At 35.7% G+C, this 18,528-nt stretch overlaps 1 protein-coding gene across 5 annotated transcripts in view; it reads left to right on the plus strand.

Annotated features, from left to right (window-relative positions):
- The window catches only part of LOC111512852 (stromelysin-3), a 61,802-nt gene extending 44,452 nt beyond the window's left edge, over positions 1 to 17,350 (plus strand). For 2 of the 5 annotated variants that reach the window (XM_074170955.1, XM_074170956.1), the window contains exons 2-8: positions 1,784 to 1,907; positions 3,126 to 3,230; positions 7,352 to 7,593; positions 7,907 to 8,460; positions 8,518 to 8,802; positions 8,874 to 9,064; positions 15,261 to 17,350. In XM_074170955.1, the coding sequence (XP_074027056.1) occupies positions 1,784 to 1,907; positions 3,126 to 3,230; positions 7,352 to 7,593; positions 7,907 to 8,460; positions 8,518 to 8,802; positions 8,874 to 9,064; positions 15,261 to 15,412 (1,653 nt within the window). In that variant the 3' untranslated portion in view covers positions 15,413 to 17,350. Of the gene's footprint in view, positions 1 to 1,783; positions 1,908 to 3,125; positions 3,231 to 7,351; positions 7,594 to 7,906; positions 8,461 to 8,517; positions 8,803 to 8,873; positions 9,065 to 13,893; positions 13,949 to 15,260 lie in introns of all 5 variants that reach the window. The other 3 variants (XM_074170959.1, XM_074170960.1, XM_074170957.1) reach the window with 3 other exon arrangements.
- The last annotated feature ends 1,178 nt before the right edge of the window (positions 17,351 to 18,528 follow it).

An 18,528-nucleotide genomic window follows, 5' to 3' on the forward strand; every position in this document is an offset into this window, starting at 1 on the left:
TGTGTATCCAGAGGGAAGTTTCAGCCTGTTTTACTTCCTGAAGTATTGCGGCTACTTAGAATTTGGTATTGCTACACCTTTTCACCTGGTGATTATATGCAACGGACTGATAGTAGAATCGACGAGGATAAGTACCTCGTAGAGGATTTTCTTTTTTTTTGAAACAATCGTTACGGAAGCAATAAACATAAAAATTGAAAGATCATTTTTGGGGTGAAGTCAATTAATTGAGGACAAACCGATGCCTATATTTTACGTTATACTAGGAACCTTATTCATAGTTAAGAAGAATCGAATGATTGTGTTGCCTGTTCACATTCAATTCTTCCAACCGAAGTCCTTGCAAGAATCGGCTCATTACATCGTTAAGTAGAACATTAACAATAAGTGACCTTTAAGTTTTTCTTTATCGTGATTTATCACGAATTGAATCTTATAGTTGTCTCTTGTATATTTTAGTGATTTCTATAATAAAACCCAGCCAATTTGATAAGAAATCTTTGATCTACGGCCCTGTTGAATGTTTTGAGTTGGTAACTAAACCAACCGTACTTAAACAAAAAAAATAACTACGTTTTATCTGGAAATTAATAAACCCATGAGTAAACGTAATAATATAGAGACACAACAAGGATATATCAAATGATACAATTATAAAATCTCTTCATCTTGCAAATTTACATCTTCAGTTATAACTATTCGATTAGATAGTAATTGTGAAAGTAGGGGAATTTATGGCGGATGCAAGTGGTCGCACTTTCAAAGATTTGATAATCTTTCCTTCTATCTTTCACTACTCGACATTATAGATATGTATCTGACAATTTGAATTGAAATGGTTATATTTTAAGGAGTGATTAATTTTTGGGAAAGAAAGTTTTTGACTTTCTACTACTCCATCTTGTACAAAAAAGTGGGAATCTTCCAAAGAAAGGCTGGAAGCAATCAATTTCGAAAGAAATAACTCTATGTGTAGATCATGCAAAGAAGTAACTTTCAGACACAAACTGGAAGAAAAAGCCTTCCTAAAACAACTTCTTTCATATAAACATTGAATTACACAAAAGAAAAGTTCTTTCGAAACAAATACTTTTATATGAACACTGAAAGTGTACCTCAATTTATAAATTGACCGAAACGAAAAAGAAATGAAATGAAACGAAAACACTTTGTATTGAGTTGGAGTCGAGTTCATTGATGTCGAAATCAATTTTTTCAATAAGATCTTTGATCCAATACGAAATGAAGCTGGAGGTGTTGCGTTGAACTATAATATTAATTTATGACTGAAATGCAGTGGTTTAAAAAATCCTTCTTAATAGACAAATCGATAAGTAAATGCCTCTTCAAAATACATAAATCACAATTATGATAATTCTAGTTGAGATGCGCCATTTATTACGTTATCAATACCAAATGACCGCAGCAAAAGGTTGTGGGCGGATCATTTGCAAGTCAACTTAACATTTTGGTACTTGTCTTTATTGGTGAATGCAGATTCACAAATAGCGGAAATTGGCGGTCAAGTCTGTATTGAAATAAACGCTACTACCGATAATATAGCAATAAAACAGGTAATGGTAGTAATGTTGTAGAATTCATCAAGTAGATATTGCATTTATTAATAATTATTGATTCACTTCGAACTATGAAAGTAACATAAGTTGTACACATGCAAAAATGAATCATTCCATATATCTTTATTCATTAGCCAATATTAGAGTAATGAACTGTTGAAAGGTCTTCGACAAAATCTTGAGAAATTTTTGTTTTTTTTTTTCAGTTATATCTTTCCCAGTTTGGCTACCTAGCACCCTCCAAAGGTAACTCCAGTCATCTCATGGACGAGAAAACGTACAGGAAAGCGATCGAAGATTTCCAAGCTTTCGCAGGTCTAGAAGTAACGGGTATGTATATTTGCCACTATGTAATATATATTTCATTATTCGGCCCCACTTTTTGAGGAAAAACCCTCTAAGGTAGTGCTCAGATCATACACAGATATTTCTAGCATTTTTTATTCTTTCTTCAGATATTGAATTATACAGAAATTACTTTTTCTTTCTCAATTTGTGAATTAAATATCCTTTTGAAAATTGAAACAGATGTAAGAACTCACTTATATAGTTTGCTATAAGATTTTCACTATAAAAGTAATAGCTTTCAATTGATTTTTCCATTATAAAAACTGTTACTGTGCTCTCTTATGCGTGCTCTAAATGTTCTTCCAGTTTGACCATAGTAAAACACGGCAACTTATGAACTTCCCATCTTTTTGACACTTTGTTTTTGTCGATATGCATGAAGTTCATTGAAGTATGTTTCAAGTGAGATGGCAGGTATTTAGCTGAACAAAAAGTTTCGTTGACGTTTAACTGTTTCTGTTAGTGGTGGATTTGTGGAATTTTTAACTCGTCATCAACAGCTTCTGGATATTTGCATAACGATTCACATAATCCGGCATACATTTCGAGTTGAAGATTCTTCATTGACATCTGTCAATTTCTAATTTCTGTACCGACTATTGGAGTATTAGACAGCTATAAAACTTATTTCTCAACTGAGAAATAGATTGCACAAAATGAGCTTGAATATGAGCCATTTCTTCGTCAAGCATAAGCCTGAGGCATTAGCCTGCAAATATGCAAGCTGTTAATTTATTCTTATGGTTAGACCGAGCTTCAATCTTTTATTGCTCTCCCTCTGTATATCCTAATCAACTTCACAAGGTTATTTTTAAGTGGAAAATAAAATGAACAACAATTGATTGGAATTATATATCGAAATATGCAATTTTATTTGTCGATGCCACAACAGATATTGTTAGGCATTTTGCAATTTATTGATATTATAATTTTCCGATGAAACATAGGTTAAGGTCACCAGCATTATACCGGAATTCAGGTAATGCATTTTATCAGTCACCTTCATATTGAATTATATATTTCAAATATGGGTGTCTTGTTGAAATTATGTCAAACGATTAGAATGAAACAAAAGGTACTCAAGTTCATGAAGAACAAAGCAATGTTCAGGCCAATATTTTAGTTGCCAAGAAAAAAAGGTTTTATAAATAAAAATAATAGTTTTTTTTGATACTAAAAATTCAATGAAATGTGTTGTAGGTGAACTCGACAGTGATACGCAGAAAACAATGGTTTTGCCAAGATGTGGTGTCAAAGACAAAGTGGGAACCGGAGACAATAGAGCGAAAAGATATGCATTACAAGGTATGTAAAACATGAACTCCAACACACCACATTATCACCCTCTGAAGTTGCCAAAATGATAGTCACATAATATTTTCAATATAGTCTTCATTCCAATAATGTTTCATATACAAGGAATATTCAAAAAATAAGGTGAATTTTCAATTAGCAACTTTTCAATTTTTTTATTTTGGTACACTCGTTTGGAACATATGTTCATAGTTTCAGCTGTTCATCAGACTCAGTTTATTGGTGGTATAAATTCCAAAATCCTTATATCATGCGCATGCCTGATGCTCTCTTGATATGCCGTCATCTTTGTTTTTATCAAATTTATTATCCCTTCATTTGATGTGCTTTACGTCACAATCTGTCTTCATATCATCTGAACCAAGTTGAGGACCTATTCAAAGACCAATTCGATGACCAATTCGAAAACCAACTGGAGGGCCAAACCGGGGAGCAAATCCAGAACCAATCCGTGTACCTATACGAGGACCACATCGGCATTCCTTACCCCTTTGATTTGATGTGTTGCAAATCACCATCGGACTATTTTTTTTGCGCTCAAAAACATTCGAAATGTTGACAGTGGCATATGGTGATTGTACTCCGAGTCAGAAAAATGTTTACAAGTGGTGAAAGCTTTTAACAGAAGGTCGAGAAGATGTGAATGGACGCCCCAGCACATCAATAACCGATCAGAATCTTAAGAAAGTGAAGAAAATTGTTATGAAGACTCCTCGAGTCACTATTATTAGAGAAGTTGATGGGGAGTTTGCATATCGGTTGGCTCATGCCATGGATTTTTTTCGGAAGTTTTGGGTATGGAGTGTGTGGCAGTGAAGTTCGTTGCAAATTTGCTAAAAATCCGACAAAAAAAAAACCGTCGCATGAGCATCGCTCCGGAATTCTTCAATGAAGTCAACGACGATCCAAATTTGCTTAAAAGGGTCATAACTGATGACGAATCGTAGGTTTATGGTTATGACATCGAAACCAAAGTCCAGTCGTCCCAATAGCAGAGCCCAGGATAGCCAAGACCAAAAATAGCACGCCAAGTTCGATCAAATGTCAAGGTTTTGCTCACTGTTTTTTTTGGTTTACGTCCGGTATCGTGGAAAAACAATTCATGGCTTTTGCCATCACAAAAATGCATTGGTCACTCGTCATTGCTTGTTCGTATAATTTTGGTCAAAAAAAAACACCGTAATCATACCTCAGTCACCGTATTCACCAGATTTGCCCCTTACGACTTTTTTCTGTTCCTAAGATTGAAGAGACCCATGAAAGAACGGCGTTTTGCGATTATTGAGGAGATAAAAATTGATTCGCTGAGAGATACCAAAGACTGCTTCGAGTATTTTTTGAGAAAAATGAAAATTCACCTTATTTTCTCAACATACTTCGTAGGTACTGATAATAGGAAGAAATATGTCATGAGTAAATTTGTTTCTTGGATTCTACCGCAGTGTGTACTGAACTAATCTGATATATATGTTTCCCAAATGTTGCAACTGTCTGAATCAAAACGACTTTCTCACTTTGAGAGTGGCATTTACTATTCATTTCGACTTGGATGAATGGAGTTAGATTTAGTTTCAGTTTCAACCTCAAATGGTGATAATGTCAGCTGTATACATAATTGAAATCAGAGGGCCTAGAATACTTCCTTGTGGCACACTGATTCATCTGTTAATAATTTGAATATGTTTTATTTGAAACTATTTTTTGTATTCTCTTTGTGACACGTGCTCTCACAAATTTTGTAATGACAGTAAATTGTGATTGATAATATCGAATATATTGAAGCAATCAAGAATAAATAGTTACTGCTGTTAGATTCTACTTATCCAATTATCGAAAACGTTCAAAGATTTGTTTATAATTATCGGTTCGAGATACTGCAAAATGATTTGTTGATACGAGAAATTGTTGATTTGCGAGCTGGAACTGTTTTCAATTATTTCTGACAAACATGGCGGAATGCTAAGTTTTCTAAGGTCTGAAAACTCCTGCGAGTTAACAACTGCTTAGAGAGATTTTTTCTGAGATCGGATTTTTTTTCAATACACAAGTTTATGATATTGCCACTGAAATATTTTTGAAAATTCTTCTGTAGATTTGACTAGAGATTACATCAAAAGCGAAAACAAAAATAATTCACAGGCTTCCCACAACTATTGATTGAAATGGTTTTACAGTGTATACAGAAAGTATACCGGAGATTGAAACGTGAGTTTAAAAAGTCCAGCAGAATGACCGATTATTTCATTCAAAAAACTTGGTGGAGCATGATTCCTGGAGTGAAACAATAATTTCAATGCAGTAACCGAACTTTATTTCCTCCAAGAACAAATCACCGATACGATTTTTCATACAGGTTCGATAGCGTTAAAAATTGTTGAATCGAAATAAACTACATGACCAGAATGTGGTATCCAAAGTTGAAATTGAAGTAAACGTCTAAACAACGGGCTCTTATTACTATCACTTCATATCACTCATAAACTGCGGAACGGGCTTTCATACAGTTTTCCACAGTGACTGACTGAAGAGGAAAGTTGAACTTTGAACATGTTATTCTTGCGAAGTCGGGGCGATGATGCTACCCGTTTAAAGCCGGAGAACTTTCGTCGAAAACTCTGCCGGAATTCTTTGTGATAAAACAAAATAATCCATTACATATTGTTCTCTTTTTATAGGCTGCAAAAAATCCGCGATGGCATATGTTTATCTTCCAAGGATATTTTTTTATGTTTGAAATAATGAACACATATAATATGGTAATTGGAGAGCTATTTAAACGGATACGATATCAGGCACTATGAAATCAAATACTTAGTCATTTCAAGCACTCCATGCACATTAGAATTGCTCTTTTCACCATACAAACTGAATTCTTTTCTTGGGAGTTTGTCTTGGGAGTTATCGCAAAATGTCTTGGGTGTTGTTACATAATTAAAACAATTGTAAGATAAAATGAATTCAAGGGGCTTCATAAACCGACGCGGTACGCATGATGAAGAAAAGTTGCGATTGCGTTGGTCTTTTTACGTAGTGAATCACCTTGAAGGTTGGAGTCGCATTTTTGTTGGGTGTCTTTTGGTAGCAAGGTACCTATTTCGAAATTGAAATGGACAATGTGGAAAATACTTTGGTTTGAATTTTATCGAAGGTCATTATTATTAGTTATACATGCGGGTGAGATACTAGGACTGAAAAATAGAGTGGGCATATACGCTCTGCCACTTTGTGGAGACGTGTTGGGTCTCTAATTAATAAAAAACCATACAAAAAAAATACTATCATTACGATTGGGGGACAAATATTTCCCAGGACTATCAAAATAAACTCGATTTGTTTTGACTATGTAATTTCTTGTTCATTTTTCGTTTCTAGTTTTCAAGTAGTCAGTGACAAAGAGCTTATTATGAAAATAGCGAAATAAAACTCATTTGATTAATAAATTAAAACATAAACTCCGTAAAAATAAAGTTATTACCGATTCAGTGATATTCTGTTGGGAATCGATATCATAATTACAAGAAATTATATTCATTTAGTCAACCTTATTTGCAATTCAGTATTGTTCAACTTCGACTATTCCTAATAAATTCCTACAACAGTAAATAATTTCCATTAGAAAGTAATTCTCTTCATGAGTCATTCATATATATGTGAATGAGTCATAAAATTATCGTACAAACTTAGTACTTGGTCAAAAGTATGAAAGTGTTTTTTCAATGTCTGCAATAAATTAATATGAACAATGTGACAGTTGCTGGCGAATTTGTGTTGTATATCCTGATCAATCTTACTCGTATCTAATTATTAACCTTGATGTCCATGGTCTAATTAGTAACTGGATTCAATTTATCCCAAAATGAAACAAATTTGTTATGAAACTGATGATTTCATAGCGAATGATTTTGAAAGAGATGTTGGTATACTTCAAGGAACACTTTTTGGCCTGTTGGTTTTAGAGGGCAACGGAAAATTCTGATAACAATTATCTTTTTAGACAGATCAAAGAAAGATGTGAATATGCTGCATTTCCAAACATTATTGGTAGAAACTGAAATCACACGTCAATAAATGAAATTATATAAACAGATCAATAATCACTTATTTTGCAACAGGTAGCAGATGGAAAGTGAAAGACCTCACTTACAAGATATCCAAATATCCCAGCAAACTGAAGCGCGCAGAGGTAGACAAAGAAATTCAAAGGGCTTTCGATGTTTGGACGGGATATACTGATCTGACGTTCACCCCAAAAAGTGGACAGGTACACATCGAAATCAGATTTGAATACGGTGAACACGGTGATGGTGATCCATTCGATGGACCTGGAGGTACCTTAGCTCACGCATACTTTCCAGTAAGTAGAAATACGAAATTCTAATAACACATCTGATCGATTTATCTGATTGAGACATGTTTACGTCTCAACTAGAGCTGTTGCAGAATTCAAAGTCAGAGGCTAGATATCGAGCAGTGATTTGAAAGAATACTTCGAAAACTTAAAAATGGGCAAAATAAAATACAGAAACTAATACATTTTCCAACCAGATCTATCAGCTGCCTCCATTGTTTTATTGCAATTCATGTCTCCGACCGTTGAAGCTCATGTTTTTATGTAATAGAAAGTTATCCACTGAACTCAAATCCCTAAAGATATGCTGGACTTTCAGGTTTTCGGAGGTGATGCCCATTTCGACGCATCTGAAGCTTGGTCTATAAACAGCTACAAGGGAACGAACTTATTCCAAGTGGCAGCTCACGAATTCGGACATTCTCTCGGTCTGAGTCACTCCGACGTCAGACAGGCACTCATGGCACCGTTCTACAGAGGTTATGACCCAGTTTTCGACTTGGACACCGACGACATCGAAGGTATCCAGGCACTTTATGGAAAGAAAACCATGAAAACTGGACCCAGATTTGGTGATGATGACGATCAAGACGGTGGGTTCGACGGAAGCCACGACGTCCCAAGCAAAACTCCCAGTTCAGCAGATCACAGTTTGTGCGATGATCCCAAATTCGATACAATTTTCAATTCAGCGGAAGGATATACCTACGTGTTCAAGGGTGAAAAATACTGGAAACTCACCGAAAATAGCGTAGCGCCTGGATACCCAAAACTGATTTCTGATAATTGGATCGGGTTGCCGGGCAATATAGATGCGTCTTTCACTTACAAGAATGGAAAGACTTACTTCTTCAAAGGATCCAAGTACTGGAGGTGAGAGTATTGTACACGACCATATCTTCAAGTGTAAACGGGCTGAATTTTCTCTAGGTACAAGGGCAAGAGAGTTGATGGTTTATACCCAAAAGAGATTTCCGAAGGCTTCACTGGAATTCCTGATGATCTGGATGCCTCTATGGTATGGAGCGGAAACGGAAAAATATACTTCTTCAAAGGCAGCAAATTTTGGAGGTTTGATCCCTCCCAAAGACCTCCCGTCAAGAGTACATACCCCAAACCCATTTCCAACTGGGATGGTGTTCCAAATAATCTCAATGCTGTTTTCCAGTGGACCAACGGTTATACTTATTTCTTCAAAGATAATGCGTACTATAGGTAAATTCCAAACTCTCAGCAATTTCATCAAAACAACTACGAACATGTGTTGACTGTTTCCTCTTTTTTAGGTTCAACGATAGGGCCTTTGCCGTAGATGCAACGACACCTGCTTTTCCGAGGTCGTCAGCGTATTGGTGGTTTGGGTGTAAAGAAGCTCCTTCTGGAACGATTGGAACGAGTAAGTCTTCAGGATTGTTGATTGATGAAGAGAGCTCGCGGGATAACCAATTTGGATCTGCCCATAATGACAGTGATACAGGTAGGGTTTAGTTTTGTGTCACCATGGCCCATTACAACGGTAGCAATACCCAAATGCATCAAATTTTGAAAAACCTATGATCGAAAAAAAAACAATGTTGTGCTGAAAACCTAACGGAATCAGGTTGTGGATTGAAAACTCATGTACCACTGTTCTCTTATGGAACTATCGAGTTAGGTCTGAAAGAATCAATATAAACCATCAGAGACAGAGTTTTTCAGCGAGAACTTCTTAGTTTCACATATAGTCAGTGGGTATACTCGAAGACAGGCTATAAATCAAATTATCTAAGAACAATTCGTTCAGGCCAGTCTCATCTCCCTACACAGTAGGTTAATGGACTGACACCTCTCAGAAACCAACTACTCCCCTGGCTAATACCACGAAGGTCGTTGGATTATATCCGACTGGTGTCAGTGCAGGATTCTTCACAGAAGTTATTCCTGCATATGCTGTTGGCGGTACAACTGCCGCAATATATTTTCAATTATTGGAACACACTTGCAAACCGGTTTCGGACTGTTTGGCCACTCGTCAGTGCAAGGTAGTGTATATCATCAACATAAAGTCGATGATTTCCGATAATTGAAAATCGAATTCCGTCAGAGTAACATTCCTCGAACTAAGCTGAAGCATACAACAAACAACAGGTTTGTCGTCGCCCCATCTGCCTGTGAACGAGGTAACCAACTGCATATCCGGAATTTGCCCAATTCCTCGTATAAGGAAAGAAAACTTTCACATATAGTCAGTGGGCATGCTTGAAGACTGGCTATAAATCAAATTATGTAAGAACAATTCGTTCAGGCCTACTGTGTAGGGAGATGAGACTGACCTGAACGAATTGTTCTTAGATAATTTGATTTATAGCCAGTCTTCAAGTATGCCCACTGACTATATGTGAAAGTTTTCTTTCCTTATATGAAGAATTGGTCAAATTTCAGATATGCAGTTGGTTACCTCCTTCACTACCTTGCACTGACGAGTGGCCAAACAGCCCGAAACCTGTCTGTGTGTTCTAATAATTGAAAATCTATTGCAGCAGTTGAATCGACAAGAGCATATATAGGAACAACTTCAGTGAAAAATCCTTCACTGACATCTGTTCGAATATAATTCAACGCCCCTCTTGGTATTAGCCAGGGGAGTAGTTCTTTTCTGATAGGTGTCAGTCCATTAACATCTACATTGCAGGGAGTTGAGACTGGCATGAACGAATTGTTTCTTTAGATGATTTGATTTAGTTTTCTGTCAATCCCATAGATTGCAACTTTCCATGCTTACTTCAGTCAAGGATACAACTGATTTGGAATTCACACATAATTATGAACTCTTCTTCGGACAAATATAATTGAATGAAACACGAAGTACTTCAGAAAGTTATGAATCAATTCAATTCATGGCATAACAAACTTGATTCGAATTAGATTCAAAGTGGCAATATTGAAAATAATGCTATCAAAAATATTTTTAAGAGAATAGCACTTTTGCTGTCTTCAAAAATACAATTGTTTCTATTATCACCACTTTAATCACATGCCTACCACCCATCAAATATATACATTGCATCATCAACTGATGTGAAGGTACAGAAGAAGCCTTCGAAATTTTTTTCAGAAGAGGCTAACATCCATCTATCATGAATAAATTTGACATTTCTCATCAATGCTTGTGAAAAACATGAAAATTTCCCAGGGAAATGAAGCTGGTAATAGGCTTACTATTTTTTTTGAATTGATGAAACGGTGCAGCTGAAAACTTCAATAATCAATCATCTGTCAGACTATGAATGCCGAAAAAATAACATTCATCAAACATAAAGTTCCAGCTGATTTTCAACAATTTTACGTAATTACACGAGAAATACCACTTCATTTCCCGTAATCTATATAATCTTGGGGAAACCGCATCATTTTCATCTCCCCTAATGCAGGAATTGGACTAAACCCACCTCAGTCATATCGTATTCTACAATGAAAATTTTATCAAACATCCTAACGCAAATGAAATAAGCTCTCTTCATCAAGTATGTATGCCATCCATTTAGATTTTCCGCTTTTAACTGCATGCTTTAACACTTCGTGCTTACATCACCATTATTAAACGCAATGTCCTAATCAAAATAATGCTCTGAGGTTGCAGTAGAGCGTTGGTTTGGAGGTGTTTACAAAGTGTCATCAAATACAGTTTTGGATGTAAAAGAGTATACATTTTGAAAACGGTGACGTTTTGAAATCACTCATTCCATTGAGCATTCAACTAACATCACAGTCGGTGAATAGAATGTTTGCACGCAGAGTTGTAATGTTTTGTTGCACGGGCATGCACTTGGAATATGTGCATTGATGTCATACAAATAAGAGTTAAGTGATAGAGTCTTCGATATCAAATGATTTTAGAAAAATTCCTGGTGCGATCAGAACAGAAATATAATCAATGGTTGTATAATTTTCACCAAGACTTTCGATAATAGTAAAATTTACTATGAAAGTCTTTCAAGTATTTCCATAGAAAATTTTATTTAATTCTCAATTCTTGAGAACTATAAATATGTAGCTCCGAAGTTGACACTCATTTTTGGTGGCTTTTTGGAAACTGCAACTATCGCTACTGCTAAACAGCCGGCAACCTGTAAAAAAAAATATTTTGTACAAAACTCTCATCTAATCAAACACTGAAACCAAAGTATTGGTTTATCATTACAAGGCCTTTGGTTGGCCAGTGATATTACATTGACTGTGATATTACACTCCATTTCAGTGGAATTTGAGTCAAATTTCGATTGTAGGAAGCGTTTCTACATATGATACAACAAGATTCCACAGAAATTTTCAGTTCAGAAAAAGGAGTACTGGCTGCCTTCTTTGCAAGGACATTAGCTTTTTCAGTTCCTCAAATTCCCAACCTAGTACCCATATCAAGTACATATCTTGTCAGCAGCTCATTCTACCTGAAAGATGGTTTGAGTGTTTCCAATGATTTGGAAAACTGACAATCATGCATGAACTCTTGGATATACCTTGGACTTAAATAAATATTACTGGAGTTTTTTTCCAACACCAAACCGTTATTTTAACACCTCGACACGTGTTTCGATCACCAAGTGATCATATTCAAGATCGAAACACGTGTCGAGGTGTTAAAACAACGGTTTGGTGTTGGGAAAAACTCCAGTAGTATTCATTACTGCACCAAAAGTTCCAAACAGTGCAAGTACCTTGGACTTATCAATGTCCCACACCAAAGCCTTCCTACTCAGTTGAGGCTCGTATAATGCATCTATCTAGCAACTGTCAAACTTCATCTTCAAACCGTGCCTGTCACAAAGGTATTCATTGTCATCTATTTGACAACTGTCAAACTTCATCTAGAAATTGTGCCTAACTGCCATACAGTCATTGGTGAAAGATTCAGCGTCACTTCTGAAGCAGCTGTGGAGCATTTTGAAATTCTCCACATGATACCCAAACAGACGAGTTTTTGTACTCTCTGCCACTCAATTTACTCTGACGGTTGTTCCTTTTTTGTCACCCTATTCATGAGGCTATGACGATCGTTTAATTTGACAAGGAAGTTTGTTTCCAAACCCTATGTTGATCCAAATATTCTACGGCTTATCCAGGTTGTCGCTGTAGCTTTGCAAACGATGTTGTCCAGATATATTTCCATAGAAAAAGATCTTCAATCACCTCAATAATTGATTATCAATTATAAGTGAAATAACCGATTTCTTCATCGGTTTATTTCAAGCCCCAATGCAGTGAAGGTGAGTTCTATATATGAAACCTCATTTCTTTTAAAAATGCTTCAGTACAAAATTCAAGTGTCTGATAATTTCTACGTTATAAAGTACTTCTTTCAGATTTATCGTTTGCCTTCAATGCCTCAGTAGCATGAATCATGTCAAAAATTCTTGCTACATCCTAGTTATAGCAAGGTTGGTGTGTCAAGATATCAGAGTCTCATTGACTATCATAAATGTCAAAGAGCTCTGTTGGTTTCTTCAGCTTCCTTTGGTTGATATGTTAGTATTGCCGAATTGATTACGCTCGTTTGACTATTTGCTTGTTTTAAGTGGTTGAGCTCTGTTGGTTTCTTCAGCTTCCTTTGGTTGATATGTTAGTATTGACGAATTAATTACGCTCGTTTGACTATTTGCTTGTTTTAAGTGGTTGATCTCTGTTGGTTTCTTCAGCTTCCTTTGGTTGATATGTTAGTATTGATGAATTGATTACGCTCGTTTGACTATTTGATTGTTTCAAGTGATTGAACAGTTTTCACTGAGTTAGCAGCCAATATTCTTTAAGATTTGACATGATGACAACGCGGGTTAATGAAGAGTATTTTCTGGATATCAAGAATATCGAAACATCCTTAAATAAATTAGAAACCAGAAATAATGTCCCAATACTCTGAAAAACTAGTTGAAAAACTATTATCAGTATGAATTATTCGAGTAAAAATATTATCAAGGTTAGTTTGAGTAGTAATATGATTTTCAAGTATTCTGAACACTTATCATGGCTGATGCATTGATTCAGAAATGATCAAAATCATCCATGTTCTTGTGACAGATTTAAGAATAAAAAGAAAGTCTGCCTTGAGAAACGTTAGTCACGGGCTAACTTTATATTGTATTTTTTCAAAATGTAGAGGGTATCCCGGTTTCTCTAATCCATTTTGGAATTTATCTAAAATCATCTGAAAACGAACAGTTTTGGCTGAAACAATTTGAGCTTTCTGATTATTCGTAGATGTATTAGTAGTTTGTATAATGTACAGCAATGTTGTTCAGTATTTGTTTATCTTATTGTGAACGCCTATTACAGAACACTACCGACGATTCCCTAGGCAGTGAAGCCCAGCTGCAAACCATTTTTATAAGTATGTGCTGTCTTTCATTTATCGTTAGCTTTCAATATATTCTAGGAACAAAAAAGTGGCCTTACGCTCTTTGTTGAATTTCAATCAGTATCGAAAAATGTATTCTGTTCTTTCGTCATCATCCAAACGAAAATGTTGATAATATAGATCATCCCTGTTGTTTAGTACCATTCTTCAAAAGATGTATAAAAGCTTCGGAATGGGACAAAATGGGACAATGTTACATTGATGAGAAGTTCGTCATATGACAGCACAGGGACACTTGTATATCTGAAACATCGCCTTCGTGGATGTACTAGTGAACAGACCTGAAGATGGGATACATTGGGTTATATAGTGTACAGAAAACCAACGCAACCAGGCAGGTACCTGAATGAGTCACAACCACATGCTGCGGGGCCCAACGCATCTATGAACCCAAATGGCTTCCCGAGGAATTCAATCATTTGAAAAATGCTTTCAAAAGGAATGGGTGTAGTGCAGCTGATTCATAGCGGCAATACGATCCAGAGAAAAGAATGCTGAGACAAGTCCAAATAGGTCTATCAATGGAAAAGCTTTCCTACCATATAGGAAGAATGTTAATTGGTAGCAAATTGGTAAAAAACAACTCTCTATCTATAGGAAGACATTTTCTCTGGTCTAGATTCCTGGACATACTGGCCTGGAAGGCAATGAGGCTGCTGACTCCCTTGCAAAGGAGGGTGCTGCAAGCAGCTTCAGCGGACTTCTACTTGATTGCTTTCATGGGCAATAGGAAAGAAGCCAAGCCCAAAACCAATAGAATGGATTCGGAGACTCGAAGAAATTTTGTGGTATCGACTTTGGTCGTTGCCTTTGAAAAGGTCTACCACGGCCGTAGACGGCAGGCATAAAACCTGCAGATCATGGGCAACAAAAAAGCTTTGATAGCTGCTATATTTTAGCAGAAGTCTGATATATTTCTAATGAGATGTCTTTGTGTATTTTATGATGATTCTTTTTTTCATCTGATTCTCCAGCTCTGGATATTTTTCATCTCTCGAATGTAAATTAACCTACAGGCCACTTTTTTGTTTCTATCATTAGATGTACCGAATAAAATTGTTTTTGCCCCCTCATCTTGAAGGAGTGGAATCTATATCATTAATACTTTGATGGTGCTGAATACGATTCCACACCTGCAGATTTATCATTGCATGAAACTGTTTTGTCGTAAAACAAAAATAACCACAGTGTCCTCGTTTCCCGTCGCACTTATTTTTGTTTTATAAATACACCAAATGAACCGTCATTGTATTGTTTTCAAAATAACTGATAAATTTTTTTCTAGGTGACCACCACGAAATGTCAGAACAACCTCCTTCGGACTTTTCAAGGTCCAATCAAGATGGCGGCGGTAGTTCCGGCAGTCGATCCGCCGCATCATCATTCGCTTTAACATCACTAGTGACAATTGTGGCGACGTATTTCACTAGTGCGTAATAGAGAATACGAAGTGATATTCTTTCGTTTCATAAACGAAGCGCTTTGACTGAGACTCTTACTGATGTGTGATTTCTTTTATTTAGTTTTAAGGGACGATTTATTGTAGCTGAAGAATCTGTTGAAGCCAAATAATGATCATAATTCATTTCTTCGACCTCCGGGGGTTGAAAAAGTGATTGTTGATCATGACATTTTCTAATTTATTGTAATAAAGGCCTCTGCTAGAATAGTATCATGAAATATTTCTGATTTTTTTCATGTAATTGAAAAGTAAAAAGAAAAAAGCATATTCACGGGTTGGGAAAATGAAGAGTTTGATCTGAATTCTCAAAAACTGAAAAGTCACCATTGTTACATAAAAATTCACTATTATTACCACTTTTGAAAACACTTTCCCAACACCAGAACGAAAATTACGGTTTCTCGGTCTCTGCCTGTGAGTTTTGTTAGTTTCTCAATCTCAGTTGGTGAATATGTTAGATTATCCATCTATAAAAACAAATTCCTGAAGGAATCGATATTGAAACTATCAAGTGAAATTTTGTTCAATTTGGTGAAAAAAAAGAGTGGGATTCTGAATTAAAATACGGAATATGATGAAATTCTACAAGAATATCCTAATTCTCAAATGAAATTTGGATTTCAATGTTTCGAAATAGTGAAATAATAATAAATAATAATCAAACTGATGACTCTCCGTCCAATTCATTCAAAATCACTTCTTCTTCTTCTCTTTTTTTATGGTCTTTGCTTCCCTTCGGCGCAGTAGACCAGTTAGGTTATGAGAATCATGCACTAGCGAAACCACTTTCAGAAAATAGTATAATTCTGGTAAATGTTAGAGGAATGGAATCATATGATAAAATTCAAATCGTGGCAGCAAACAGCTCTATAGGAAGTATTCAAATTTGAACGGATCTCTCTTACTTTCAATGTTAATAGTAATACGCCATTAGACCCCCAAAGAAAGCGTACATTGTTTTTTGAAACTATATCTGCGAATATCTCTAGATTCTCGTAAAATGATAAACATTCTATAGAATCTTTGTTTGGGGACTTTTTGAACATTCGATCTGTGATACTCGTTAGCAATTGAGTAATTTTAGAACTTCTGTACCCCTCTCATGCATTATATTCATAATATTCATTCATTTTCAATACTACCCCACTTGCAAGATTTCTGAAGTTTCTAAAATTCTGTTTTGAAGAATTTATTATATTTTCTGAATTATCTGAAACCAAATAAGGTGAGACAGACAAAGTAGGAGTCGTTCAAATCATATCTGGTCTTATAGAATGGCCTATTTGTAATTATTGATTATTTATAGGTATTGATTATTGATAGGAATGGAGAAATCCGTTGAATGAATGAAAATTTTCATGTAGAGATTGTCGTCGAAAATTATGCGATTTATTTGAGTGACGTTTTTAAATTATTGTCATTTTGAATTATTGTAATGTAATCAACATAAGTGAAATGCACAATTGGATTTGTATGAAATTAGGATATGACGTGAACATTTTCTCATTCGTAATTGTCGTATTTACACTGCTATGAAAATAAACCAAAATATAAAACCATTATAGAAAAATTCAGCTGTTCCATATTCAGGTTATATTATGCATTGGTTTGTAATTCAATTGACGGAATATTCAATAATAGTCATTACGTCCCAGCTATGAACAAGATATGTGAAACAATTGAACTTGATAAGCATTCACTTCAAGTATGTATCATCTTGTTTCAGTTGTTACTTATTTGGCAACATTTTCACAAATGAGTCGGAAATTATTATCATGGCCTATTCTAAATGGTATCAAATATGAGCATATCACTGTATATTTAAATTTGATATTACTATTATTGAAAAACCAAACGTATTCACTCTATTGATTTGTTATTAAAATTTCCAACAATAAATTATATTTTCCAGTGACAGTAGCCTCATTGCTTTTTCCCTGACAATTCTCATGACAAAGATTACTCTTTCCTTCCATGTATTCTCAGCTATTGATATTGAACTTTTATCTTTACTGTAGTTATCACAGACACATCCAAGGGCCAACCCTTCAGATGGAATTGAACTACGAAAACAATATTCAACTCATGATGTACTATACTTGTCTACTGTACTTCCGTGCTTACGAAAATCATTTTGAATTTCATTAGTTCGGACTTCCATTGTCTGATATATAAAATGATTTGAAATCCCTGAAGGGGAAGAAAAATGGCTATAAGTAACAATTATATTAGGCAAAACAAAACCTGGAATGAAATAACAGTGAAATAAAATGAAAGTAAAAATAGAAAAATTGAACAAAAATTAAAAATAAAAAGTTAAGAGATTCCAAGCCAAGTCACTTCACGACGTTTAGATTGTTAGTATCTACAATCGTCTTCGGGTAATGACTGGACTAATTCCTCCGAGAGATGACTATTTATAGGTCGTTTATAGATCTTCGCTTTCCTTTTTCCGCTTCCCGGTTTAGTGGGAGATGACCGTTTCGCGGGAGTTGGCCATTTTTCGCTTGATCATAGGTTTCCATATGTTTCGTATCTCTACGCTAGCTTGGCTGAATGCGACTTTTTTGAATTTCCTCCTAAACCAATGTTCCTCCATGTGTATGATCTCAGCTTGGGACCACTCGATGTTATGTTGATAGGTCCAAACATGCTCTGCTCTTCCTGATTTGCTGGCCACCAAACGCGGACTGCGATTTCAAGAATTGCATTTACCGGATACCCTGTGAGTGCAGAAAATCCTATACCGGAGAAACTAAGAGGCCATTGAATGTTCGCATTGCCGAGCACAAGAAACACACACAGCGAAGGGAAACCAGAAAATCAGGAATAGCAGCAGAGCATGTTTGAACTCATCAACATAACATCAAGTGGTCCTAAGCTGAGATCATACAAAGGGGGTAAAATTGGTTTAGAATTCAAAGAAGCCGCATACATGTTGTCCAACAATGTATTCAGCCAAGCTAGCGTAGAGATACGCAACATATGGAAACCATATTCAAGCGAAAAATGGCCAACTCCCGCCAAATGGTCACCTCCCACTGAACCGACGAAGCGGAAAAATGAAAGCGGAGAAAAGTGAAAATACTCG

The sequence above is a fragment of the Leptinotarsa decemlineata genome, unplaced genomic scaffold (assembly GCF_025532065.1).
Source record: "Leptinotarsa decemlineata unplaced genomic scaffold, Ldec_3_MD MMD2_tig00000008_RagTag_RagTag, whole genome shotgun sequence".
In the NCBI taxonomy this organism is placed as follows: Eukaryota; Metazoa; Arthropoda; class Insecta; order Coleoptera; family Chrysomelidae; genus Leptinotarsa; species Leptinotarsa decemlineata.